Here is a 26,763-nt window from a genome sequence, read left to right as displayed (position 1 = left end):
TAAAAAAAATAAACAACACACACATGCAATCTGCAATGTTTACAAAGTCAAAAAAAAGTTGCTTGTCTTTTTTATGCTCCTTTTTTCTTAACATTTTCATAGTATCTTATCTACTGTAGCTGTGGCTTATCTATTCATTACCTGCTCCTCTCCTCCATATACATGGTGCCTCAAATACCAGCACCATGGAAGTGACAAAGACAGACTGCAACCTATTCTACAAGTATCCAGGGTGTAAACAAAAGCCTAGATTTTCATGTCGCCCAAACTCGGAACTTTTTTACGCATTTGTTGAAATGTGTGCTTTCACCAGAAGATGGCAGGCCACACATGCATCACCAACAACCGAGTAGTGAAACCTCCTTAAATGCAGCAGCAAATACAAAGGCAGACAGATTCCTACAGTGTTCTGGTGTGACAGTAGGTCCGGTATTTGTAAGGAGATGAAAATGATGGGATATAGGCTATTGGCGCATGGTTGTCAGCAGCAGGAATCTCCAGAGGTTGCTGTAGTGAAGAGTCTAAACATGCTGCTAGAATTGAAGGGCTCTGGCTGTGCTGTGAGTGGCAGAGAAGCACACAGGGCAGTGTGAGCAGACCCAAGGGTGCCACAGCTCTTCATCTTACCACAGTGGGGGACAGAAGAGACTGGTAGTTTAGTAAAACACCAGTGGCTGCTATCTGTTCCAGCCACTTTCTGCTGGCGTCTCTGCTGCTCTCTTCATATTCCCCGTTGTTGTTGTATCGATAGTTGAGAGCAGCCAGTAACTGCTCTGAAAAGGTGCAAATAGCAGCCACAAGAGACTGACAGAAGATGGAATCACGTCTCAGCTGTAGCTCGGTATCTGCCAGAGAAGGGGAGAGAAACAAAGAAACATGAGCATACTTGTCTAATCTCACTGTCAAAGCAGCAGTTTACATGTGTGTGTGCATGACATTTGGCTTCTGCTGTAGCTTTGCACAGACTTAACAGATAACCTCTTCGTGCTGTGTGACCTGGGTGTTTAGATAAAGACAATACAGCTGGAGTACACGCATGTTTGAAAATTTTCTAGTCCACTTGACTGTTTATTACTACCTCTGCCACGTGCACGCTCATTCTTGTGACTGGGAAGAGCTGTAACTCCTAAGTGCATATCTGGACCGATTCCCTTCTTTTTATGTTTATAGAAGCAAGAGAATTCTTGAAAGAAGGTCTCTGCCAGTACTTCTCTCCTGGGCTATTAGAGATTCATCCTCCCCCATCCATCTGTATTTTGTGGGCTTCCCATATGCTTAATGCATTAACTGGGCCTGCCCATACGGTACCGATTGGTTTACGTTTCCTGGGAGAATTTCCCCTGTGTTAACTTTGCTTCCAGTCTGCCTGCCAGGCAGCCACATGCTGGTCAAATCAACCTCGTCACACTTAAGGGGATTGCAGGCCAAAGAGACACATGAATAAGTGAAGAGCTACTTCCCAGATACCCTGGGCTCTCCCAGCAGCACAGCAGCCTCTCATTGTCAAGACAGTGTTCCCCAGGGAAAGAAGCTGAAGACATCACCCAGAGGCTCTGAAGATCTGGATCATTTTTACAAAGCACTGAACACAATAGACCAACTAATACACGTCAGGCCCTGGGCCATGTTCTCAACGTAAGGGCCACCGATCCTTCTAGCAGTACACTTCTGTACTACGGGAAGTAAGGCAAAGAGGGCTTAGGACTGCCCTTCGGGCAAGGGAATCCCTGGTGCCATAGCCAGTTCAGTGCCATCTGCTCCTCCAGTCTCTCCAGGGAATGTTCAAGGAGGAGCAGGAGATGGGGCAAAAGTAAAGACCTTTGGGAACCACTGTATCAGTAAAAACCACCTTTACGGACACTAGACTGATGCCACAGGCTGGCTGGGACAGACTTACGGACCAGCCCTGGCGGGTGCTGAGAGATGACTTGCAGCCATACAAACCCCTCATCTTCATTCCATGAAGACTTGAGAATCAAGTCTGGCACAGTGAAATAACAATGTCCTATTCCAGTTATTTATCAACCCATTTTGAAAAGCAGTACACCGAGTCGGTGTCCCAATGACAAGAAGACTGCACGTTCCCTCCTGGGAAAGGCCTGTCCCTTCACCTGTGCACACGATGTTTTGCACATGGTAACAGGTTGATGATGTACTAGGTGCTGCCTGCACATTTAGGTTCTTAGTCTGCTTCCATCTATAACTTCAGTATATACAATCCTAATTCCTAACACGCCTGCTCTGTGGTAAAGATGACAGTTTGTGGTCTCACAGAAAGTTGCGCAATAGGTCTCATTTTTGCTGCATGTTCTTACCACGGCAGGAAACAGTAAAGGCCATCTGGGAAGGAGCTTTGTACAAAGAAAAAACGAAGACAGTAAAAAGAAAAACAGAGCTTGTGAAACATCAGTGACCAGCCAGGTAACACAAGCAGCCAACCAGTGAAATCATGTAACTGAAGAACAGGTGTCAGATGCACGAAAGGTTGCTGTAGATGCAGAGCATGAGAAACGTTAGCATAAAATGCCAGGGAAAAAACCCCTAAATGCTAAGGAAAAACACAACATTCTGATCTATGCACACGCACACACATCAGACTTTGTATTGGGGACTTCTGTGTCCCCAATACATATCAAACCCCCTTACCTGTGCATTTTAACAAGGCCAGAAGCAGCTGATTCTTCCCATCTAAAAGAGTGGAGAAAAGGAATCCTCTAGTCAACATGACACCAAGGTAGATTTTGATTGCATTTGGTTAACAGCCTCCTCATTCCCCACAACCCCTGGCCCCTGTGTGGCCATTTCTATTTACTGTAGTAGTCCCTACTTGCACAGACGCGCTAATGACTGAAAAAGAAACAAGGTGTAAATCAAAGAATTTTACAGGCTAAATGCTCTGTTAACTACCACGTGTTATTGGAAAGAAACTGCACTTGTGGATGAATCCCTAAAAAGAGGTGACTTCTGCCTAGTGCTTCGCAGCAGACTGTAAACATCAGACTCGGCTCCTGTTCCAGTTCAACTGGATGGCAATGGTTTAGAATGTGGTAGTATCTGATTAGCATTCATTTCATTTTGGAATATACCAAGCATCTCTCTCTCAATTTTCTAAAAGGGTTAAAAAAAAGCACAGAGCAATAGATGAGCCCAATAGCATTCTGTCTGAATGGGCTGGTGAAAAAAAAATAAGGGAGAGAGTTTTCTTTGGAAACCATACATAGCATACAACACTGGGACTCTGCAAACAATAACCTGGTTTACCTGTTCTTCTCTAGAGCCCAGTACAGCCTTATTATAAATTGAAATAAAATGATAAAAAGAACTGCTTGACTTGACTAGATCAAGATCTTTTCTCCCTGAATCCAATAACAAACCTTTCCTTATTTACAGACCTTCCACATGTTTTTGTATGATTTCAACAAGGTTCTTGATGCGCTGTGGAAGGTTCCACGGATCTTCTTGAATGCTGGCTTGAATATTATTCCGGCACCTAACTGTGGTTTCTTCCTTCTGTTTAAATTCTAGAAAAAACAAACTTTGTTAGCCATTAAGGAAATGCTGCATAGCGGAGAGTGGCTTGCAGATGAAAGCAGAGATACAGTATCAATTGCATCAACTATGAACGAAAAACATTCTTAAATAGATCTAATACAGAAGGAAAAAAAGACTATTCGTATAATCTCACGATCAGCAGTCTCCTAGCATTATTTTTAGGACTGTGGACGTGGGTGACACGCACAGTGAAGGGAGCTCTGCACCACTCACAAAGCACAGAACTCCCTCCTGTTTTCTCTGCCCTTAATAACGTGCAGGCAGCTGCATCGGGTAGATGTAGAGTCTCTGGCTGGGCAAAACCAGACTGACTCTCTAGCTGCAGCTGTCACTCCCATAGTACTGATGAGAAGTTATGAAATATTCTGCTTTCTTTCACCTGATGGAAACTAATTACAGAGTACAAGATTTATTCTCCATGACGTAGCTATGTAGCTAAGTCAAATACCCCACTGTTGGGGATAAAATGCATAAGCAAAGAAACCCAGAAAAACTGTGCCAACTGCGTGCTCGTGAACAGAAATGGGACAGAATTCAAATTTACATCCATCACCAAAAGGTGTCTATGGCAGCTATTAAACAGACACATCGGTCCAGTGTTCCCGCTGGATGTAAGCAGGGCTTGTCTGCCCCTCAGTGTGCTGAACGTGGGACCATCGGCTAACTTCAGTTAACTAAAAGACTCTCTCAGTGTAATCAATCTAGTTTTAATAAGTGAGACTCTGTTTAAGAAAAATAAAATAAAGGAAGTCTCTGTTATTTCTTCACTCAAATGGTGCATGGAAAGACTAACATATTCTACATAAATGTGAATGTGCTGGTAGAGATGAGTTCATGTAACAGAACTTCATAGGAGTTATTTCTGGAATTAGGAAAAAAAAAAAGGCAGAAAAAGCTCTCTTGTAGAGTATGCCACTGTAACTTAAAAATAGAGCTTGTCAAAGGTTGGAGCGTGACTACAGCACCTGAAGTATAGCAGGAATAGTAGGAAACATTTCAGATTTCAAGTGGGAAAGGAAATGCAGCAAATATTCAGAAAATAAAATCCTGTGTATTTCAGTAAGAGAAGAAACCACATCCTGGGCCCCAAAACCATTAAGACCAAAGTCTCATCATGCTCCCTGAGGAAAAAGAAAACACGGTATCATTTGTTTGCTCTCTATGGGAATCAGTTTTCAAAATCACTGTCATGTGAGGATGAGTTTACTCTGGCAATTACCCATCTGAAGAAAAGCAGAATAAGTCATTAAGCAAACTCAGGCAGAACCTTTTGGTGCCTCAGATCTACTACAGTGGTCAGCCCCTCATCAGCTTATCAGAGCGCTCATTTACCTTGTATGTGACCTATCTCCGACTTGTACCTTTTGAGATACGCATCTGTGTTCACATCAAAGGACAGATTCAGAGACTTGTGAAAGAGCTCTGAGGATTCAGCGGCATAAAACAGAAAAGTGTTCTGTGTGTTTCAGAAGGAATTAATATGAAAAAGACCTTTTTAAGAATGCAAAACGTCAATGATCAGACACAGCACCTGCCATTAATGTATGATGGTGTAGACTGCATGGGTAAGTAACTCCGTGTGGCCTTACAGCACATACGCATTCATGTTAAGCTCTTAAGTCCTAGCAAATCACATTTATTAAATACAATCAGCCTTCTTCTTTACCTTGCAAACTGTGGTCCATTGGAAAGTGCTTGGTTTCTTCAAAGGCCTTAGTTATTACCGGTCCTTTTAGAAGTGCATTGATTGCATCAACCTACAATTGGAATGTTTTCAATCAGTGTTACTAAGACTTGCAGAAGAAAGTCTTAACAGAACTCTTGTCAGAAAATGCCAAAGCTATTAAGCTACCTGTATTTTGGAACGATTTCTTGTTGACAAATAGCATTAAGACTTTCTAACCATGAACTAGCCTCAAGAGGCTCTCACACTGAATACAGCATTTTGCACAATGATGATCTACATGCTGATGAGATAAAACATAATACAAAACTCCGGTGCTATACATCTATAAAGACATCTGTAGGCTAAACTTGAAGGACTCTCCTGGGATCTGTAAATGTGATCCATTTAGATCATACAAGGTATTAGAATTTTGTTCACCTTTTCCTTTTATTTCATGAAAGCTTTTTTTCTCTTAGTCTAATACCTGAGATAAGGCAGGTCAACCTTGCTTAAATCACACGAGCCAACTGGGATGTTGACAAAATCGATTCCTCAAACTGTCTTATAATACACTTGCTTACACTGTACCCCAAGATCTTCATAGCTTGCTTTCCCTCAAAATATAATTTCATTAAACAATCTGATACTTCCAATTTCTTGTATCGACATTGATAAAGATAAAGCAGTTCTGTGTAAGTAATGCTTTACATACCTGGTTAAAAAGATGCTCCAGACAGCCATGAAGTTTGTCTTGCTTGTCTAAAGGAATCCTCATATCATTGGGAAGCTCATCCCCTAATAAAGGAAAGATGAAAAGCTTTTAACTGTCTCACAAACAAAACCTGTGACGAGGCCACAGGCACACCTTCACACTGAAGTGGGTGAAAAATGATTTCTGCTTTATCTAGCTGAAAGATCGAAATACTCATGATTTTTCATATAATGCAAATGTCCAAAAACTAAAGCAGCTTACCCCTGCCTAATACCTCTTCTGTATTTTAAATTTACTGTGGTTCATTAGAAAAAAAATAAATCTCTATTTTTATGTTCTTCTGAGTCATTTGCAACTTAAACATGCAAGTGCTTATAACCAGCAAAGACTTACACCAGCTCTGCTAAGGGTCTGGTATGAGAAATAATGCATGTAACCTATGCATATACTCACCTGATCCCATCTCATCACTGCCCAGGTAAGAGCTATTACTCCGTACACTGGTGTACGACAACACTGAGTCCCGGTTACTGTTACATTCACTACAAAGAAAGGCAAAGAAGGTGATTGAAAAAAAGCCGTCCTTATACCCGGCCTCTGCTATACTATCATTCTGGTTTTATTTACACTGCAATGCCCCATACTAATTGTTACACATATACAAAAGAAAGATTATTTACATTCAGAATGACCATTAAGCACGGCCTCTGGGGCTGGCACTGTAAGAGGATGTTTTTTTCCATTTGTAGTAACCACTCAATGCTTAGTATATTGCCTAGATCCTATAAACGATGAAAGTGGACTTCCCACCACAGCCCTCATCTGGCTGACATCATTAATATGCTCTATGAGCACTGAGTAGGGGAATAAAATCTGTGGGACTGAATCTCCACTAAGCTCAGCATGCCACCCATTTTGAGGATATTACAGCACCCAACCCCAGCATATATTGAAACTGCAGAGCACAAGTATTGGAGACAGGAGGGGGAATTTAAGGAATCTACACTGCTGGAGAATCAGGCACCGCAGATCCTAGAACTACCTCAGCAAGCAGGGGAGTCAATACAGTTGGCTTCGCACCAATGTTGGCTCATGCACATGTGGACAACTCTAGTATCAATCTCCTCTGTTTAAAGTTCACTTTAGACTACCACTTAATAAAAGTAATCAAAAAGGCGATGGATCTCAGTCTCCAGCTGATGGATCTCCCTCCAACTAAGTGACACAGTATTTTTAATGGTAGAAGCCCAAAACAAAGATTACAAAATTCTCCATATTATTTTTCCTCTGTTTTTATTTTAGAGTGAGATGGAAGTGTAAGAGCAATTGGAAGAACCTGTCCTTTGTTAAACCTAGTATCAAAAGAAATCTGTTTTTTCTGAAAAAGATTAATACTTACGGTACTACTCTGCAGTACAAACCCTTGTGGAATTTCAATTACAACCCCAAACAATCCCAGAGAAAGTATCATGGCTAATGCAAACAAGGTATTTTCTTATCTGTAACTTCTTTATTTTTGTAGATCCTCAGTAGTTTTTCAGATCAAAACCCATCAAAATACATTTTATTCCCCCTTGAGTAACTATTACCTAATATATGCTTAATTCTCCGCCTCTGTCTAAGATAAGACAGAATAATCTTTCTTATCTTACATTTATGTGTAGAATTTTGGAACAAGTGACAGACCCACAGAGACTGTTTGTGATGTCACTTTGTTCTGCAGAGTAGATTAGCCTCAATTACAGAAACCATTTAAACTAAACAGTGTTCATAAATGGGACCCCTATTAGCAATGAAAGAAATACAGCGCACTTCAGTGAAAACGCTGCAGAGCACATGTGCCCATTTAAATCTAGCACAATAAATAGGTGCCACAGATCTCAATGCTGTAAGCGCTGCTTCTGTTTCTTCACTGGCTTCATATTTGCTGTCCTTGGAGATGTTCAGTATTCAGCTGGACAAGACCCTGAGCAACCAGCGTTGGTGGACCTGTTCTGAGCAAGAGATTGGACCACGGGGGCTCTAAAGACCCCTTCCAATGTGGACTGTTCCGATTCTGTCATTCCCACAGTCCTGCATGAATGTCACGTATCACTACTTGTGCTAGTAGAAAACCAACAGCAAGTAAAGAATCAGGCTCATAGTGTGGAAGTTTCAAAGACACAGCTCACTGTAAAGTGTCTACTCCTTCGTATAGGCAAAGTCCTACGACCTTGCTACAAATGTAAAAACAACCCATTAAGGATGTAAAATTCCAGGTCAGACATGACTGCAACTTGTTGTTCCATTTCTTCTGAAGCTGAGTTTCCAAACCTGTCCTCCCAAGAAAGACATATTTGGAGTGTGTGAGATTTCCTTTGGTAGCAAATATTCCTGGAGAAGCAGCAGTCAATCATGACCCAAACCCAAGATTTTGAGACACCTGAATAAACATTTGCTTTTGTGGTTTCAAAGGCCCATTAAAAATAAGAAACTCCATGTCCATTTCTGTTTCTCAGTGTCTTAGACTTTTGGGGAAATTGTTTGCAGAACTGAACGGAAACATCACCTTACAACAGCGGCTGTTATAAGACCAAGCAGTCTGCAAACTCTGCTGAGCTTCTGCAGTTTCCAGCTATAAGATATAGAAAGGGAAAGTCACACTAGACCTAGTTATTTCATTTTACTCAGTTTTCTAGAAGCATTAGTATTTTGGCATTGTTATGAGGAAAGGTTTTGTGCTATGTATGTCTCCATGGTAATAACTGTAATGGGATAACTATAGCTAGTGAATACTTTACTATGTGAATACAGAATAATTGACTGACTGGAAAATAACCTGCTTGTTGAATCCATACCCGGATTAGAACTTTGAAACATTCTATTAATAAGGTAAAAGCGGCGTAATCTTCAGACTAACCTGTAGGAATCTCTGAAACTCATTGTGTCATGTCCAGAGTCTTCCTGGTCCTCCTCAGAAACTTTGAAACAGACCTTCTTGATTCCACCATGCTCAGCTTTGTCAGGATCACTCTCTTCTGTTCCCAGGGAAGGTGGAGATGTCTCCTCAGTAGACGGTGGCTCACACGCACCACCTTCTGTTGGTTCTGTTATGGTGGACAGAAGTCTGCAAAAGCAGAACATACAGCTCTCAGGGACTGGTGGGGAGTCTCACAAATGAGGTGTAATTGTAATGACTAAGGCTGGAATGCAGCTATGCAAAATCAAAAGCGACCTTGCCAGCATTTTACATAGACTACAGCTACGTAAAATCCTGAATTCTGAGAGGGGTTTGTTGAAGTCCCTGAATCTCAGTTCACAAAAGGTCTTGTTTTCGTAGTACCCTGCCTCGGTCAGGTATACCTTAATCGCTAACCATGGTGGCCTGAAAGGGCTCTGGTTTTAATTTGCCAAAGTCCTCACGTTCTCCACCAAAGGCACCAGGCTTCCCTGGGGCAGCGCCTCAGCTCGCTGGCTCTACCCACCAGTTCTGCCCCTTCTTAAATACGTCTGAGCCAAGGCTCCACGTGCTTTCCAGTCAGTTGATGCTTTGGTGCATGATGGGCTGTCCTTTTTGTCACTGGGAGTCCTGAAAGTGGCTGTGAGCGGCTTAGGGCATCTCATGGCCTCCTTCCACACCGATAGCCCCTGCAGTCCCTGCTACCAAAACCCTACCAGTTCTGCACAACGCACATATGCACTACTCAAATCTTTCATTACTACTACTACTACTAGGAGACCCATTATGAGAAAAAGACAAAGAGAGGAATGGAAAACATAGGCGCCATAGAGAAAGCTGACGGAAACTGCAAGTTTTGCAGTCTGCCTTATGACAGACAAAATCTGAAGGGGAGGGACTACGTCTATGTGGAATTTCAAAACTGCTGTTGGCACCAAATTGGTTCTGATATTGGAATATATAGTATGGAAAACAGTGGCTGTTGAATTCAGGTAGACTTTTAGGAGCAAAGGACAATAATAAATACATTGGTGGATCTTCCCAGGAGTAGGTTTGACACAACCAGCAAGGAGCTGTGATGCAACTGTATGTGTGAACAGGCCAGTGTAAGCGCATGACAGCTGGGGCCAAGAGGCACCGTGTGTTTCCAGAGGTTAACGCCTCCCTGTTAGCAGAACGGCTCTCTGCAGTGTGTGCAGCAGTCTTTACTCACTTATTTATCTGAATGACGTATTGCTTCATTTCCTTCACTGCAACGTCAAGTTTGTTAAAAAGGTGCAAGTATGAGTCCTGTATCTCCCGATATTCCTGCTTCAACAGAAAACTGAGTCCCCTTTCTTCGGGAATTGTTCCTCCATTCTGCTGGCCAAAGCTACCATCAAGATCTCCATCTTCTGGGGTCAGACATCTCCAGGATGGTGCAGCCATGGTGGTGATACAATGTTGAGTATACGAGACTGGATTTAAGGTACCTACTAAACATGGAAGGATCTAGTTAGCATGGCTCTCATGACTTTCCCTGCTCCATCCCTGTAATGATAGTTTAGGGTAGGTGGAATTTTAACAGGACATAATAAAACTTCACATAATTGTGTTATATAATTACATTCTATGATGAAAACATTCTTTAAAAAAAAATTAAAAAAACAAAACAGAAAGGAGTTTTTTGGGGTTTTTTCCTGGCATACCAGATGTTTTGAATTTACTGCAGTCCAGAAACAAATTATGGAAGTAAAGACAGCAACTGTCCACACATACATATAGACAACATGGACAGTATCTAAAAGCATTTGTTGATATGTTAATGAATTCAGGTTCTCAGGAGTTGGTCTCAGTAATTATTCCAGCTTTACAAGCATTTACAGACACACACACACACACACACACATATATAAAAATAGGATTATGTCCTTACAGAAGATAAATAACATTCCTTTTCATTTAAAAACGCTGACAGTTTTGGTATGGTACTCTGTGAAACTACCTTCACTCACATTAAAATTACTATGAGATTTTAGTATCTTCAAGCAAGCAGTGCTCTTTATCAACCTCATTTTGAATATTCAATGCCATTCTTCAGAACATCGGTTAGTCTACACTTCCCCATGTCTCTTCCAAACATTCCTGCACTCTGAACTTCACAAGGCAATGAATTAGAAGCATATTAGGTGAGATCATGGTGAAAAAATGTTGAAACTCAAACATCAGGTTGTAGGACAAATGCTATATTGCAGCTATTTATCAGAAAATAGATCTCCTTGACAGAGCAGAGACGTTCAGCTCCAATGCATGGAATTTATTTAGTAATGACAGAAGAAAACAGCACTACAATCCGATTAACTGTTTTCCCCCTGAAGGTAACCTTTCTTCACAGCACTAACACAGCCATCAGCCCCCATTCAATTTTCCTTTTAGTCAGTATGTCACCTCTACTAAGTGCAAACAGTACTCCAGGACACCAATTATCATGAGACGACCACACCGCTTAGCTAGCGAAAAAGGAATTGCTATTTCACAACACAAGGAGGTTGTCATTTTACTATAAAATTTTAAGGAGGACAAAAGGGTACTGGCAAGACTGTGTTTCTTTGGAACTTATTTTGACCTTGCTGTGGAGTGGAAAGACACAACTTTTTATGCAGATAAAATCGGTATGATTTGGAAGTTAATTATCACCTTGTTCTGGATCAAGACCAATAATAGAGGGTTTCCGTCCAATGCGAATGCTGAACGACCTCCCTGCTGAGGTAGTGTTTTTGGGGTATGATACCTCCATGAGGTTAATATGGCAGTTGGTGGGGCAGAAATCCATGCTGTTGAGGGAATGTGGTTCCATGATGGCTTGTTTGAAGGCTGGGCTCACCTTTGTTTTCAATTCATCTGCAAACTGGGAGAAAAAAAGGAAGCATGTGCTACTTCACTTGCAAAAAATTATGATGTAATACAGGCAATCCTTTTCTCTTTCTGCCTGCTATTCCACAATCATATGATTTCTGCTTTAGCTGGAATTACGTATGGAAAAAACAACAACTCACAAAGCAACAAATGAAAGCAATTAGCTAGACCTTCTAGGACTCTCTTTTCAAACAGCTCAGGTAATGCACAAAAAAGCACACAGATTGCTCACATGATACACTGTACTTATGTCCGTGGTAAATCAGACACTGATAGTTCTGTTGTCATATTTATTTACTGATATGGTGGAAACGAACCTGCAATCATATGTTATAATCCACAGCTCTGACAAGCTGAAAAAAATGATTTACAGATAGGGTTTTTTTTTCCTCAAAACTTGCAATTTCAATAACTTGCAGAGCTGTTTCCATGCCTCTAGGACATCTGCCTCTAAAGCAGTTTCGATTCATTAATAAAGAATACTAAGACCCAGTTATCACAATGAAGTGTTATCTTGAGTCTTCACCAGTAACTAGTAGTGTTGTACCTCTTGGTAGTTTGTGAGCCTTCTGCTAATGCTTTCCAGCTTAGTGTCACAGATTTGCCGGAACTCATACTGGGGCATGGTGGCCACAGCACTGCTTAGGGATATAAGTCTTTTGCAATTCCTTACAAAGTGATTGTCCTCTGCAGCAAAGGCCTCTAAAATCTAAACAAAAAGACAGGATGTCAATGATACGAGATTTGACAGTGAGGGAAAGAACAGTTTTCTTCCACACCAAGGAAGGGGAAAAGCCCCCATGCTGTCATGGTTGACTAAAGCTGCGTTCAGAACAACTTGCCTTTATTACTGCCTGAGAACTGCTATCATGTCTAACCCCCAGAGACATAAAACACTCCTTAGAAATTTTTAGAATAATTGAAGTGTATCAAAACATTCACTGTGCACTGTTGAAGTCACCCACTCTGGCGTACTTTCATGGGACATAACAATAATGTTACTGGGATAGGACAGAAACAATTACTATTAGCTGATGGCCATAGCTGACCAAAATCCGGTGCATTGCCGCTTTCTGATAGCAGCAGTTCTATCCGTTCCTTTAGTGACCCATCCAGCCCGTCAGATGGGGAAAAGCTGCTTGATTTTCTTCCGAGCTAAAGCAAATTCTTGCCCAAAAAGATCTGGAGTATCAGCAGAGTACCTTACCAGACAGATAAAAGTGAGAATCCCACAGCTGGGGGCTCCCCTCCCTCTGCCTCCGCAGGTGAAATCCCGGGAGCGTTTGCTGACCTGCCCATACCAAACGGGCTGTTATAACTTGGTGCATTCTAATGAAGAAAACTCCAAGCAGGGCTGAGAAGACCATGTGCTACCTCATCCAAAGAGCCAGGCCACCAGAGAAATTCCTATATTATTCACTTCCCTGACCTGTTTAGGAATGAAGCTGGCCACGTATGTTTTTCGGTACCTTTGCAGTGAGATTGAAGCAACCTTTTGGTTCCACAATTTTCTCCAGGACAAAGGATTTGATTCCTGCGCTGCTGACATACTCATACACCACCCCATGCTCCAGGTGGGTGTTATCCACAGTCAGGCTAATGAGAGGTATTTCTTCACCAATGACCAGTGGAGAGCTGATGGTCTGCGGTGTCTGAGCTGGAACCAAAACAAGTCATTAGAGGGGTCTGGCAGCACGCGAGTACAGGCATGCACAGGGAGGAGAAACCTGTTGAGAGGTATTGTGAAATGCGAAGACGCAAAGATGTGACCTTTGGCTCAAGGAGTCTCTGAATGCCGTGCTGCTAGAGGCTGGGAGAGTGTTCTGAGGAAGACTTTGCGGTTGGCCACTGCTGGAGGCAGTGACAGAGGTTTAGACAATCCATATGCTCCAACCCACATTCTGATTTCTTCCATGTGTGCGTGCACACATCCATGCACAGGACACTACTTTTAGTCCTATTCAGCATCCAGACACACAGACCCCAGCAGAAGCTTTCAAAGGGAAGTGAAGTACGTTGATGACCCTCTGTAAGACTGTCACTTTTCTATCCAATTTTGGGAAATGCTCCAGATGCATTTTTTGCATATTAGCTATAAGGTTGAGATAGCAGTGCAGGGGTGGGGTGAAGAGGTTACTTTTTTTTTTTTTTTCCACAGCAATGCCATTGTCACCAGAGAACAGATTTAAGTTATCGTCAGACTGAGATTTGCCAGAGGATTGCTCACATGCCTCTACCAGGGCACTGCTCCAGCCATTCCACCATGGAGCTGCACTGTTTGACCATTAGATTACCAGACTTGCCAGACTTTAGATGGGATCCACACAGATGTGCATCTGTTCCTGGAGAAGTTGCCAATGGCATTCAGAGAGTCCGAGCTCAGCCTTTGGATTGAATCTGGCTTCAGATTCCATCCAAATCTCCCCTAATATCTGCTTTTCCAAATAAGCTCTCAACGTGAAGGTAAAGCAGTGTTCTTTATGAGTTACACTTTTCTAAGTTGGAAGAAATACACTCACACCATTTGCTGACACTGGTAACATGCTCTGAAAAGTTGCTCCAGATCAAACTAACTTAAAATCTAAATCTATGATCTTAAATCACAGAAAACATAGATTATTTAGGTGGAGTTACTTGCAGACCTGCCCTCTCCAGCTGCTACCTGCCCATAAATTCCTGGTTTGCAGGGGCTACCAAAGGATTCTAAAAACACTGAGCCTTTTCATTCCAGAAACTAGCTCTCTTGTAAAGATCAGAGTGTCACAAGGGTATGATTTATACATGCATCTCCATTTTTTTCTTCTCCTGAATAAACTGCAGCATAAGAGTACTTCCTCTGGGAGACCTCATTCTATTACAAAGCTTTACTGAGAAAAGTGATACTCAATAATAATTTCACTTCATATTTCTACTGCAGTTTTCCTTCCTGAAGCCCCTGAATTTTCCCTAGGTTTCCTTCCCCCATGAGAATCTTTACCTGATTCCTGTGGGCTATTTTGAAGGGGATCCAATTCCGCACCTCCTTCCAGGGAAGGGTCATCTTTGCTGGAGCCAGGATGACTGCCGTTCAGATATGCAGTGGACGCTGCTTGCTGAACTCTGTCCTCTTCAGCATCTTCATGTGTTCTGTACACCCACTGGTACAATCCCTTTCGAGAGATACAGGCTTCAGCTATGATCTCAATAAAAATGCCCAGTCTCTGTTTGGACTGCACGGGTGAATCTAGCTATCAATTTTAGATCTTCTAAGTTGGCTGAAATATGAACATCCCCCCAGCTTTCCTCTGAACTTCAGAGAATATAAAATCTAGATCAGTATCTGGGTGCACTTCTAGTTTTAGCAATAGTTAATAATATTCAGTACCATATACAGTGTGTGAATTGGCACAACATATTTGTAGATGTTTTGCAACTACAGACAACTGTAATCAGCTCCCTCAGTTATACTAGGACCTTGGCATGGGATTAAATAAGTCAAAAGAGACACGTATACATTATTTTTCTGACCATTTAGTTAGCATAAAAGCACAGAAGAAAGGGAGGAGAGAAGAAGGGCAGGAATTAATGTACTTTCTTTAAGGCTTTGTATTCATACCAGTGCTTCCTGTTGTCTGGTCCTGTAGGCTGTAAAGTGCTCCAGAACTTCCATATAATTTCCATGTATTGCATTATTGCCATTAACTTTCAAAATACACTGCCCTGGATGAAGGCCTGCAGCTGCAGCCTCAGAACCTGAAAAAACAACAGAAGAGGAGTTAGCCACTAAAGCCATCAGACGATGGAGGAGAATACTGGAAAGTTTGCAAAGGGTTTCTGCTTAAGAAGAGTAAGAAGAGCTAGCAGCAAAATCATGACAGCGTTCAATTAAGTACTTTGAGAGCTCTACTGTACGAGGGTAATATCATGCATCTATCCTTCATATTGTCAGTAGTGCTGGGAAGAAGAGAGACCTCCTAGATCTAAATGCATTCATGCTAGAAATTGAAGTTCTTGTGTGAAATCATTTGGGATTCTTATATGGCTCTTCTAGCCTTATGATTACTTTAGCTGAGGTCTTGCTTAAATGCTAACAGTTGAATTTGTTTCAGCGTATTGCACTTGAAAGATACAGAACACTAACACATTATGCAATTTGACATGGTCTAAGAAAAACACTATGATTTACTTAAAACTAGACTAAGTCTAGAGTGCAATAACCAACTTCAATAGATTTATTCCAGAGTCACATGAACAAGACTCAGACCCAAATCCAGCTCCTAGAAATCTACAGTTAGGGTGATTAACTTCTTTTAAGGCACCATCATTTAAAATTCATACTGTTTTATTCCAAATGTAATCTGTCTTTTGCTAGCAAAATCCTGAGAAAGGTCAATCTTTCTAGCTGGCACTTCCAGTCTGCACTCTTCACACTGTTAAAAAGCGGTTACGCTTGCTGTTATGGAAGGGTGTAAACGCCTCTCCCTGGAACACTGTTGCGTTTGGGCGCTGCCTGTTGTCTGTACACTAACTGCACATATCTGGATACATGTATTTGTTCTGAAGGAAGGAAGTGGTACATGTCTGAAAGGTTCTATTTTCTGCATCTGCTGAAAATAAAGGTTAGAGCTGTGCTTTATTTGTAGCTCAGTTCACATTTCGGTTACAGAAGTAGTAAATATCTCTGTCAAACTGTGTTTTCTCCTTTTAAAAAAGACCAAGGAAAGCAGTTTGCTTCTATTTTATATCGGTAATTTATAGCAGTATAAGCCAATGTAAAGGGAGAAGTAGTCTTCAAGTCTCATACTTTGTGATGTCTGTTAGGAAACATGATCTGTCCACCAACCTGCTGATCCCACAGCACATTCAGAACTGCAGTGATCCAAATGTGGCTGACCACAGGCAAAACTACTGAGGAAACAACAAATATTACACCTCAACTTTTCCTCAGCCACCTCAGTTTTAGATTTTTATTCCCTGTAGCTCTAAAGCTGTGTCTTATTAGTCTTAGAAGAAACCAGGTTAGGCTCACCAAGCAAGTGCATTTCTAGTTCGCAGGAGCTCAAGCTGTAATGCTGTCTCAAGAGTCTTTCCACAGTACTGTGGACTGCACTATCGCCAAGCTTCTTCTGCTGTAGAATTAAGTTATTCCTTGTTTTGTGCTGACGGAATCAGTGACCCAACACTCAGTTCATAATAATGATACCACTTTCTTAGACTGTATTTTGATTATAAGCACTTTGAGGCAGGAACTATCTCATCGTTCTATGTTTTTATATATGAGTGTAATCCTTCACTGTGACAGGGGTTCCTAATCATGATGGTCATTAAAGTAATATTGATTGATACACACACACTTTATATACACACGTATATATACTTCACCATACTCCAAGCTTAACTGTACCACAGCCTTTCTACTTACCTCTTCCTACTGCATGAACATATGGTGGTGCTGCTCCTCGTATCTGAAAGCAAAGTGCTTCAGGACAATCTGGGATTTTAATAATCCTGCAGGTAAATCAAGGAGAAGAGAAAGCAGCATTTTAAGTTCCACTGCCAGAGCTCTGGGCAGTTCCAGTGTCTGGTATTCACAACTGTGTTTTGGATTAAAGAAAGTACCCACATAGTTTACAAATAAATTGTAAAGGCTGATACCATCAAAGTCATCCAAAAAGCCAAAAGTTCACCGCAGTATAAAAAGAATACATCCTAACCTGTTCTAGAAGCACAAAGCTCATCACTAAAACCAACTTGTGACTCTTGTATCTTTCATTTATGTAATCTGTTTCCCTATTTAACAGCTTCTGCATAGCAAAGTGTTTACACAGTTTTTACTACAAACTGTAAAAGAAATGTTCAATAATTGAAATGTCTAGATAATCGTCTCTGTCCGCCCATTTTTGTGCTTACTCTTTTGATTTGGTGGCTACCAGAAGCCTAAGCGGCCTTCGTGAGCAGAAGGACTGGTTTAAGATGGTTTCCACTTCTGAAAACGGGCGTAGGAATATTAAGTCCTCATTGATGGAATAGATTTTTCTTCCTGTCTGCAGGCCAGCCATCTGCAAATGAAACAAACACCACAGAAAACTTTGGATCACTGGCAGCATCTCTGAAAGTTCAGGCTCCAAGGTTCAACTGTTTCCTACTTAGAGACATTGTCATATGGAATGGTGTATATACAGGGTTGCTTCATCGAATGCTTTGTCAGTCACCCTTAAGGGTGTCTGCATTTACAGAAAACAAAGAGATTTCACCAATACCTGTATAGCTGTGGCACTCCACAGATATATCTTACTTTGCAATGAATATATCTTTGTACTTTTCTGCTACTTTTTTTTTTTAATAGGGGACTATTAAAAAAGGAGACTATAAAAAAAAGGCAGAGGGATGACACACACTAAATAAAAAATAGGGGACTATAACAGACTGGCTGTGATACCCAGGCAGATACAGAAGTGTGACTTCCCACAACTTACTGCTCAGGCACAGGGAGCCAAGAAAGTAGTTTTCATCCACTAGCCATGCCAAACCAATCTATACCTAGTCACGTAAGTAAATGTAAGCTGGTTTTAAGTGGTGGTAAAAACCTGTCTCTGCTTTAAGTGAAGCACTGGCTCTTTGTCAGCCTAAAAGCCACAAGATTTTCATTTTATTCCCAGCTTTTGCACCTAACTTCAGTTATTTGGCAGTGGTCACACAGGAAGCCAGAGACAGATCTGATGACAGAATCAAGATGCACTATTCTGCTCTCTGGACAATAACCCTAAACATACCTCTTGAGGATCTATACCAGTTACTGTGCCACAGCAGCACCTAGACCTGCTGTTAAGATACCAAGGAAATATAAAATTCCCTTTAATGGAGTAAAAAGAAAATAAATAAATTATTAACCCTTCCCAGATTTGAATGACTTCCTATCACTTCAAGGTCCAGCAGTTGCACTTCCTTCTAAATGTGACAAACACTTTGCCTATTCTGCCTGGAATCCATTGACAAATTTTTTGAGTTGGCAAAAAGAGGTCTAAACAGTACTGCTACTGCCACATATAAATCTGATCTGTTGCAAAATTAATCTGGTGATGTAGGACTGGAAAACCCTGCTGAATACGTCCATACATGGCTTAGCTTTTCTGAAATACATGTTGTGGTCTGAAAGTCAGAGATCAGCTTACCTACAAAAATCTATACTTTTTTTTCTCAAATCAAAGCTGTTAAAAGGAAAAACTACAAAGTGCTTTCCTTGATTTAATTCTCAAGCTCTCTACAGTTTGCAACATCCTCTTGTGTACCTGGAAATAACGTTTTTAAATAAATAATCTCTAAAATGGATAATAGGAATAAATAGCAGTAGAGATTTTAACTTGATAGAATTTGAAAAAACTTTGGTCTATAATTCAATGGAAATGTTTCTGCTATTTGCATTTACTTATATTGAGTTTATTGTAAAGTAGTAACACAATTTTCTAAAGTCATTATGGTTTAGGCTTGATTTTCCCAAGGTAGTTCATGCACTTAACGTATGTGCAATTAGCTAAACTCTATGCATACCTGGAATCATTCTACCTCTTCATATTCCTAACTTACTGCTTGTGCATACGGGACACACATCTGCACACATAATAACAGCAAATCCATGAATGTATGGGGTACAAAGCCACATATTAAACCCTACAAACTAGCAACTTTCAAATAAAAATCTGCTACTCTGCTGAGATAAAACTAACCAGGCTAAGGAAGATTAGACTGTATGTCTCTAAGATTAAAAACCGTACAGTGCCATAGAGCTTCTGAATAACGGATGCTCCTTATGACAACTCAATGCAGTTGTCTGGATCCGGGCCACTGTTTTTTCCCAAACACCAGCAGCTTGGATTTGCTATTCATCCACATGGCCACTGGCCAACTGGCTGCTTGTTGAACACCCTCTGTTCAAGCACTAGACATCTGCTTGTCAGTTGGCTGTTCAGAGTAAGGCAGCAACCACACCTCCCAAAAGGATATTTTTTTTTTTCACTGTTGCTTCCTTCTGAAAAAGTATCATTCAAAAATCAGCTCCGTTATTAAAACCTGTGGGAATAAGCCCAGCTCCAGTTAACCTGCAAGTGAGCTGGCTTAGAAAGGAAGGTAAGGTACAAACTGAGGAGCCGTGACCTTTCTGAAGACACATAAACTTGGGATAGGGGTGGGATGTGCTACACATTAACCAACCACTGCTATATAATTTTTTGTGACCCTCCATCTAGGTGAGCTGAGTATTAATATCCACAGGCAGCTGCTGCCCAGGAGGTGACAGGACAATTCCCACAGGTGAGGGTCCTGGGCTGAGAGCTGCTTGTCACTCAGGATCAGGAGAAAGTGCGTGCGTCGTGCCCGCTGCGGCGCTTTTCTAAGGGCCAAAGCCGAACCTGAGCACACACATCATGTGAGGGGTTCCCGAAGAGTTCAAGCACCCTATCAGTACAGGAATTTGATGTTCCAGCAATTCTTGTCTTAACAACTTCTACACAGTGTGGGAGCTGCTTCTGGCATATGCAAATCTAACAGCTCATAAAACTTTCTAAAAAATTTTGAGAAGAAATAAAAAGACACTAATAATAGAAAGGACAATGCTTGGCAACTCTTAAATTTGAATAAAAACCCCAAAGACCTTGTTGCACATGCATGAAGTTCAATGCTGTGTGCCACCACATGTAATCCATGCATGTAATAGATTTGTTCCCATTTAATTGGTGAACCTGGAATCTTATTCTGGCCTAACGTCTGACAGTCCTAATGTATGCACGGCACAGGGATGGGCACTGTGAAGCAAAGCTGCATGTCTTAATTTTTCTCCCTAAAGAGTGTGACAGCAGGCACAGGGTCTCTAAATGGCCTACAGCTGCTGAACCACACAGAACTACATGCTGGATATCTTTCTACTATCACAAAGCAATTAAATAAGCCTGAGAATGTAATGAAATGCATTACTGTTGGACCTCAGCTCTTTCCAGAATGAGCTGACAGCCCTCTGGTTCAGGGAGATGCAGATTTAGTTCTTTTCTGGAGCAATACATTAAGATGACAGGCCCATGGTCACAGATAGTTTGTCTTGGAAGATAAAGAAAAGGATTCCTTAGAAAATTGCGTGCTTCTGTTGTCTTAAAACACAACAGATTTGCAGGATATTCTTCAGGCATCCAGCCAAAGAAAGGGCAGAAGGATTATCTGTCAGGCAATGGTTTACAGCAGAGGTTTAGATTAATAAAATTTTTGGCCAACCTATGTTGATTTTGAGCACACGTTAGAACATAGGATTGGTTTCTTTGGTGACTATAAAACAAACGAGAATAAGGAATACTGAAATAATTTAATTCTAATATTAAACTTCAGTTCAAACTTCCTTCCTCTTTGACATTCTCAATTTGCGAAAATCAGTCTGTCCACTTCAGCTGTTTGCATTGGGCAAGTCATCCAGGAGTTAGCTGTAGCCTGAAGCAGCGACTAACAAATGAATGCAGACGTTAAAAAATTTGTAATGGTTGTCCTGGACTTTAATTAGAAGTACTTACTGTCTGTGCGCTGCCACAATTTACTGTCAAACCCTGGACAAGTCATTTAGTCCTCTCTTATCTTCATAGGTGCTAAAAGGTACTCAAGTAGTTTGTAAAAAATAGACTTTCAGTCTGTCTTGTGCCTTATTTTGGTAAATGGAGGATCACCCTGTGTTATCCACTCATGGTTTTGTATGGAAAAACAAGTAATTACGAAATACTCAGACCCCATGACATTTGGGCCATCTATGTGCCTCAAAGAAACAACGCAAATATATCCTGTAGAGCAATTTAAAAGTACCGGGGAGAGAAAAGAGTGCATGCTTTTGAAGGAAGAAACAAATGTAAAAATATAGCTTTCACTCAAATTTTTACTCACTGTTCTCACTGAACACCTTCGCTATCCCAAAACAATGTTACTTTCCCTCCCTTGTCAAATTTAAGTTGCTAATGAACCTGAGGTACACTATCATCATGCAGACATAATGCTGTTGTCCTATCACTTATCAAAAATATTCAGCAAGTCACCCAAAGATGCCAAACTTAGCAATTTACAGAAACAGTTCACAATTACTGTAGGAATTGTAAAAGATATCCAATTTTCTATTAGCTGACTTTAAATTGAAACAGCCTTTCAAACGATGGTTTTGTACCTTTCCAATCAAAGCACTGAAATATTCTTGGGTACCAAACCCAAAATATTTATAAATGTCAGGTCTTACCTCTGCAGAAGACCCTCGTCGAACTGACTTCACCACAATTGCTTTGTTCTTTTCTTCTATGTCAAATCCATAGTCATCCTCTTCTGGTGAAATCTTAAAAAGAGCACAAAGTAATGCTTCATAAATATGGAGTTAGCTGAAAAGCTTAAGGATGGAGATGAGAAATTGGACTTTTAACTGCAAGCCACAACTGACATGGTTTTGTACGTCATATAACTGAAAGGGACTAGTAAGTGGTCATTTGGTCTGATTGCCTACATAACGTAAGCCATAAATTCTAATCTACTTATTTCTGCATTGAGGCCTGCTAAAGCAGAATTTCCAGAGAGTTATCCAATTATGATCTGCAGTCTTTAAGAAGTGATGAATCTATTCCCACCATTGAGAGTTTGTTCCAATGGTTAATCAGCTCTTCTCCTAGAAACTGCAGTTGGTTTTATAAGTTGCTAACTTCTAGCCCTTAATTCTTCATTACATCTTTCACTTTTAGATTATGGAATTCATCAATATTCAGTATTTTCCATTGGTGAATTTAGTTACAGACCAAAGTGAAGTCACTTGTTTTTTAAAATTCATCCCACATACCCAACAATGAACGATCTACAAGTCCCTCTTAGCCATCAGTTTCTGAGAAATTGGGGATCTTGGGCCTAATTTTTATAGATAATACTACAGATTACATAAATCTACACCATAACAGTCAGTCTGCCGGCTAAATTTCTGGATGTCCAGTGAGAGAACAATTTCTGACCTCTATACATGCTTCCTCTACGGAACAGGCACATAAGCTTTGTGTTAGGGAAAAAATACAAGACTCATGGCATGTGCTCAGTTTGGACCTTTCATGGCTGACAAAAGACTTGGCAATTCTTCCTACTGAGAATCCGCTCCCTCTGATTTGCACCGAGGTCACACAGACCTGCCTTATAAATATTTTTTAAAATCTTATCAATCATGGCAAATATATGATGTTTTGCTCATGGTTTTCTAGTGGTTTATTAGCAATGGAAAAAAAATCTTCTCCCTGTTTAAAAACAATAAAGCAAGCCTGGCTACTGGTAAATGGACAAGTGGAAATTCTACCAGATAAACATCCTGTATTTGAGCAAACACTACACATTTAAGAATTGTTCTGATTTATCAGAACAAAAAATCAAGCTATGATCTAGCATGCCACTGGGGGAAAAAATTACTGAGAATTACATCCTTGATTCTGATAATTCCTGCACCATTTTAAAATACTGTCCTTTTACTATTGAAGTCAATACCGCCAGGTTGTAAGTTTTGTCCTTTTACAGGAATTCAAAGAAACAGAAACATCTCTTCCTGCAAGGAATTACACATGCATGACATAATATATCTGAAGGGAAAAAAATCCTCATCAGATGACATTCAGATTAAATGATGGACAGGAAAGTAAAAAGACTGAAAGGGTAAGTCTGTCATTCTTGGGTATTTCTAACAAAATATTTTCAGAAGCAATGCTATTTAAGCATGTTTAATAAAAGGACAGCTTAGAAAATCAGGTATATCACTGGTTAGATTTTGTGTTGCAAGTGTAATGCGCTTCAGCCCAACACAATATGTACTTTTATCACTTCACATTTGGGATTAAATAAAAAATTTCTAGGATAGCTGTCCCCTCCAATTCTCGCTTTACATTTGAAGGGACTGTTCAGTTTCTTTGGTTGGATTTTGAAAGCATATATGAAAAAGTTATTTAAAATTTGGATGCTTTGATTTGCCAACCTTAATAAGCCATCACCTACCCAAACTTACGTATCTCTTGGGTGCATCTACCATTACTGTGCAGGCCGGCATTTTTAATAACCTACCTTTCTCTGTTCATTAGTACTGCAAAAATGTATTGTTTGAAAGCAAAGAACCAAACTACTTTTAAGAAAACCCAAACACATCAACGTCAGGAACTTCGTCATGACGTTGTAAAGAAAGAAATCTCGCTTTCTGTATACTGATGCCCCTGTACCAGAAGACACTCTCTTATGAAAAGGCAGACTATGGGTAATATTCCATATGCAATACTTGGAGAAGGGTATGATTCATTCTTTATTATAAAGTAGCAATACCTTGCAATTCCACAGCCAAACACCATTCATCCCTAAGGAGTCCAAAGCAATTAACTAACTTGCCATCTACAAGAATTATTTCTGTGCCCCTGAAATCCTATCAGTTTTTGAACGTAAGGCAGCAGCTGTTTAATCTTGAAAGACAACCACGTTAAAAAATGAGACCATATGAGAAATAAGCATGTTTAATCAAAACCAGAGGGCAAATGTCGTCAGAACATATTCAAAGAGAATTTCAGGGGGGGTGTGCAGGGATGAAAAGCTATGCAAAGAATGGTCTATTACACCTGTCTCATGCAGAAGCAGGAACTCAGCCTAAACTCTTGCGGACATCAACAGCAGAAGAGGTAGCACAGGCCTATCAACCACCATTTCCTAAACTAGGGTCCAGGATGCACATCATCTCCCACCGCCTTCCCTACAGCTCTCCCGCATAAACTCTTCTCTGTTGGACACACTTGAACAGTCTGAGTTGGTTAAGAATTTCTTAAGGAGCAGTGACTTATCAGATAATGTCAAGTCTGAATGCTTCACAACACTGACGAGGTTTCTGCGGCCCTCGGCATTCATTTGAAGAGAGTGATTTTCCTGCCACCTCATCTCCCAGGTTGTTCCAGACTCCCCAGCCTTTGAAAAGTCCACAGCTCTGGGGCACCAAAATAAAATTTGAAAAGACAAAATTTATTTCCAATGAGAAGCTCCGGAATCTAAGTCCCCCCTACTGCTATTATCTTCAAAGTTATGTTTTGTCACATTAGCAAAATAGGCTTAATATATACAAAATGACTCAAAGTTTCTTATGGTTTGTGAGCTTTGAAATTCAGCACTGAAACCGAACTGTTCATTCTGAACAGTGAAAGATTTACAGCCAAAAGGATGTTTTTCACTTCAGAGTTCACTGTAATGTTTAGTATCTGAATCCACTCAAACAAAGTCCTTATCTGGCCACATACACCTGGATGATGGATGCCTCTTGTTACTGACTTGCCAGCCTGTCTCCTTGGGAGATCACAGACCCCTAGAGGATGGGCTCTTATTAGTGGCTCTCTTCCCAGGGGTGTTTTAAATCAATGACTGGAACTGTCAAGCCACAATAGACCGTGGTACACTAGTATAACAAACAAAGGGAAATCTCTTTTTGCTCTCTGCTGAAATTTTGCAGTTAGGTCATTTTATATTAGCGCAACACACAAAAATAATTCTCCTGAAATGATTAAAAGTGGAAGAGACTTTTATTAAGGACCAAGTATGGCCTTTTTAAGTAATAGAAATTACTATTATTTATTCATTATTAGACTAGGAGAAATGCATTCTATGCTTTTGTAAGAATTTTAAGGTGAATGCTACATTTATTGGATTAGCTGGTTTCAAATGGAAAAGACATGAACTCAAATGATATTACTACCTATCAGCTAAAAACATGGTATCTGAAGTGCTGAATTATGAGGACACTTTCATTTTCAAAGCTGATTCTAGATGTAATAGCAGTGGCAAAGCCCTATGGATAGATGAGATTTAGCATCCTAATTTTCAGATGGTAAACTGAGGCATGCAGTGACTTAAGGTCTTGCTCAGCCCACACAGTGTGTCGATGCAAGAAGTTAAATTAAATCCAGGTAACCCTGACTTCTGTTCTCAAACCGTTGGCTTTCATCGAATAAGCTACAGTACTCAGGCTCCTGCATGAGTTAATTCCAGGATGTGCTACAGTCCTGGCTGGGAACTGCAGTGGAAGAAGCAGCTACTCTCTCCTGCAACTACTGTCACACGCTACTGAGGATAAGAAAAATGGGATACCCTGGAGGAATGTAGGAGGTATCACAGGTCTGGGAAGTTGATGAGGTTTAGAGTTACAGCCCAGACCTCCAATCCAGCATGACAGTTTTGAGAATGCTACGTAAAAGATACACAGGCATCATCTTCAGAAGTCACTGAAAATGCTTTTCTTTTGAGATAAGTGATACACTGGGGTCTTCTGGGGACTCTGGCATTGTCTGTGCATGAGACCTCTCGGGCAGCTTTGACGGAGGCCGATCTCTACAGCCAGCTACCCTTGTCTCATACTCAGCTCCAAGCTACTGGCTTTAACTCGCGTTGTGGTTGGGCTTGGCCTGACAAGCAGAGGTGCTGGTCACAAGTTAACAGCACGCTGCAGCACCCAAGTCACAATGCTTGGAGTCAATCCAAAAGCCAAATTCTCTTCAGCTATGCAAAGAATGTTGTATATTTTTTCAGTTTGTCAAGATTTATGTCCATCAATGAGAAACAATTGCACAAATAAATGAGTATTAAGTTTTGTTTGAAGTGCATTTTTTCATACTGAAAGCACTTTTTCCTTGGCATTTCTAATGATATATTTGCCAAGGTTTCCATTGTTTTCTGTTTTCAAGGGCAAGTTCTCCTGTGATAAAGCAAACTTAGATGAAGGGGCTGGGGGAAGCTGTCCATTAAACAGCTTCGATTTCATGGTAGTACAAAAGCATGTTTCAAAAGCCAGTGCTGAAGAAATTCCATTAAACTTTCTATGGTGAGATCAGGGCATGGGAAGGATCAATGCCCCATCATACGTGTAAAGAGGCAAGCAGTGATGTTCCACAGACAGCAAAGCCTCAGGATTCCAGCTGCTCATAACTCCTAAACACAGAACAAAACAGAATTCTGGCAAATGCTTTTGTGGATAAG

General features: G+C 40.7%; 1 protein-coding gene across 2 annotated transcripts in view; it reads right to left on the bottom strand.

Moving 5' to 3' along the window:
* Positions 1 to 26,763, bottom strand: part of PREX1 (phosphatidylinositol-3,4,5-trisphosphate dependent Rac exchange factor 1) — a 166,266-nt gene that overhangs the window by 9,099 nt on the left and 130,404 nt on the right. The window contains exons 17-32 of one of the 2 annotated variants that reach the window (XM_037402502.1): positions 21,995 to 22,087; positions 17,653 to 17,801; positions 17,165 to 17,250; positions 15,359 to 15,495; positions 14,741 to 14,912; positions 13,233 to 13,420; positions 12,311 to 12,472; positions 11,545 to 11,755; positions 10,082 to 10,343; positions 8,830 to 9,036; positions 6,384 to 6,472; positions 5,931 to 6,013; positions 5,219 to 5,309; positions 3,393 to 3,521; positions 2,647 to 2,688; positions 628 to 845 (exon numbers count right to left, since the gene is read on the bottom strand). In XM_037402502.1, coding sequence (XP_037258399.1) covers positions 628 to 845; positions 2,647 to 2,688; positions 3,393 to 3,521; positions 5,219 to 5,309; positions 5,931 to 6,013; positions 6,384 to 6,472; positions 8,830 to 9,036; positions 10,082 to 10,343; positions 11,545 to 11,755; positions 12,311 to 12,472; positions 13,233 to 13,420; positions 14,741 to 14,912; positions 15,359 to 15,495; positions 17,165 to 17,250; positions 17,653 to 17,801; positions 21,995 to 22,087 — 2,319 coding nt within the window. The remainder of the gene's footprint in view (positions 1 to 627; positions 846 to 2,646; positions 2,689 to 3,392; positions 3,522 to 5,218; positions 5,310 to 5,930; positions 6,014 to 6,383; positions 6,473 to 8,829; positions 9,037 to 10,081; positions 10,344 to 11,544; positions 11,756 to 12,310; positions 12,473 to 13,232; positions 13,421 to 14,740; positions 14,913 to 15,358; positions 15,496 to 17,164; positions 17,251 to 17,652; positions 17,802 to 21,994; positions 22,088 to 26,763) is intronic. The other variant, XM_037402504.1, reaches the window with a different exon arrangement.

The sequence above is a fragment of the Falco rusticolus genome, chromosome 10 (genome assembly GCF_015220075.1).
Source record: "Falco rusticolus isolate bFalRus1 chromosome 10, bFalRus1.pri, whole genome shotgun sequence".
NCBI lineage: Eukaryota > Metazoa > Chordata > Aves > Falconiformes > Falconidae > Falco > Falco rusticolus.
This window is presented reverse-complemented; position numbering and strand designations above follow the sequence as displayed.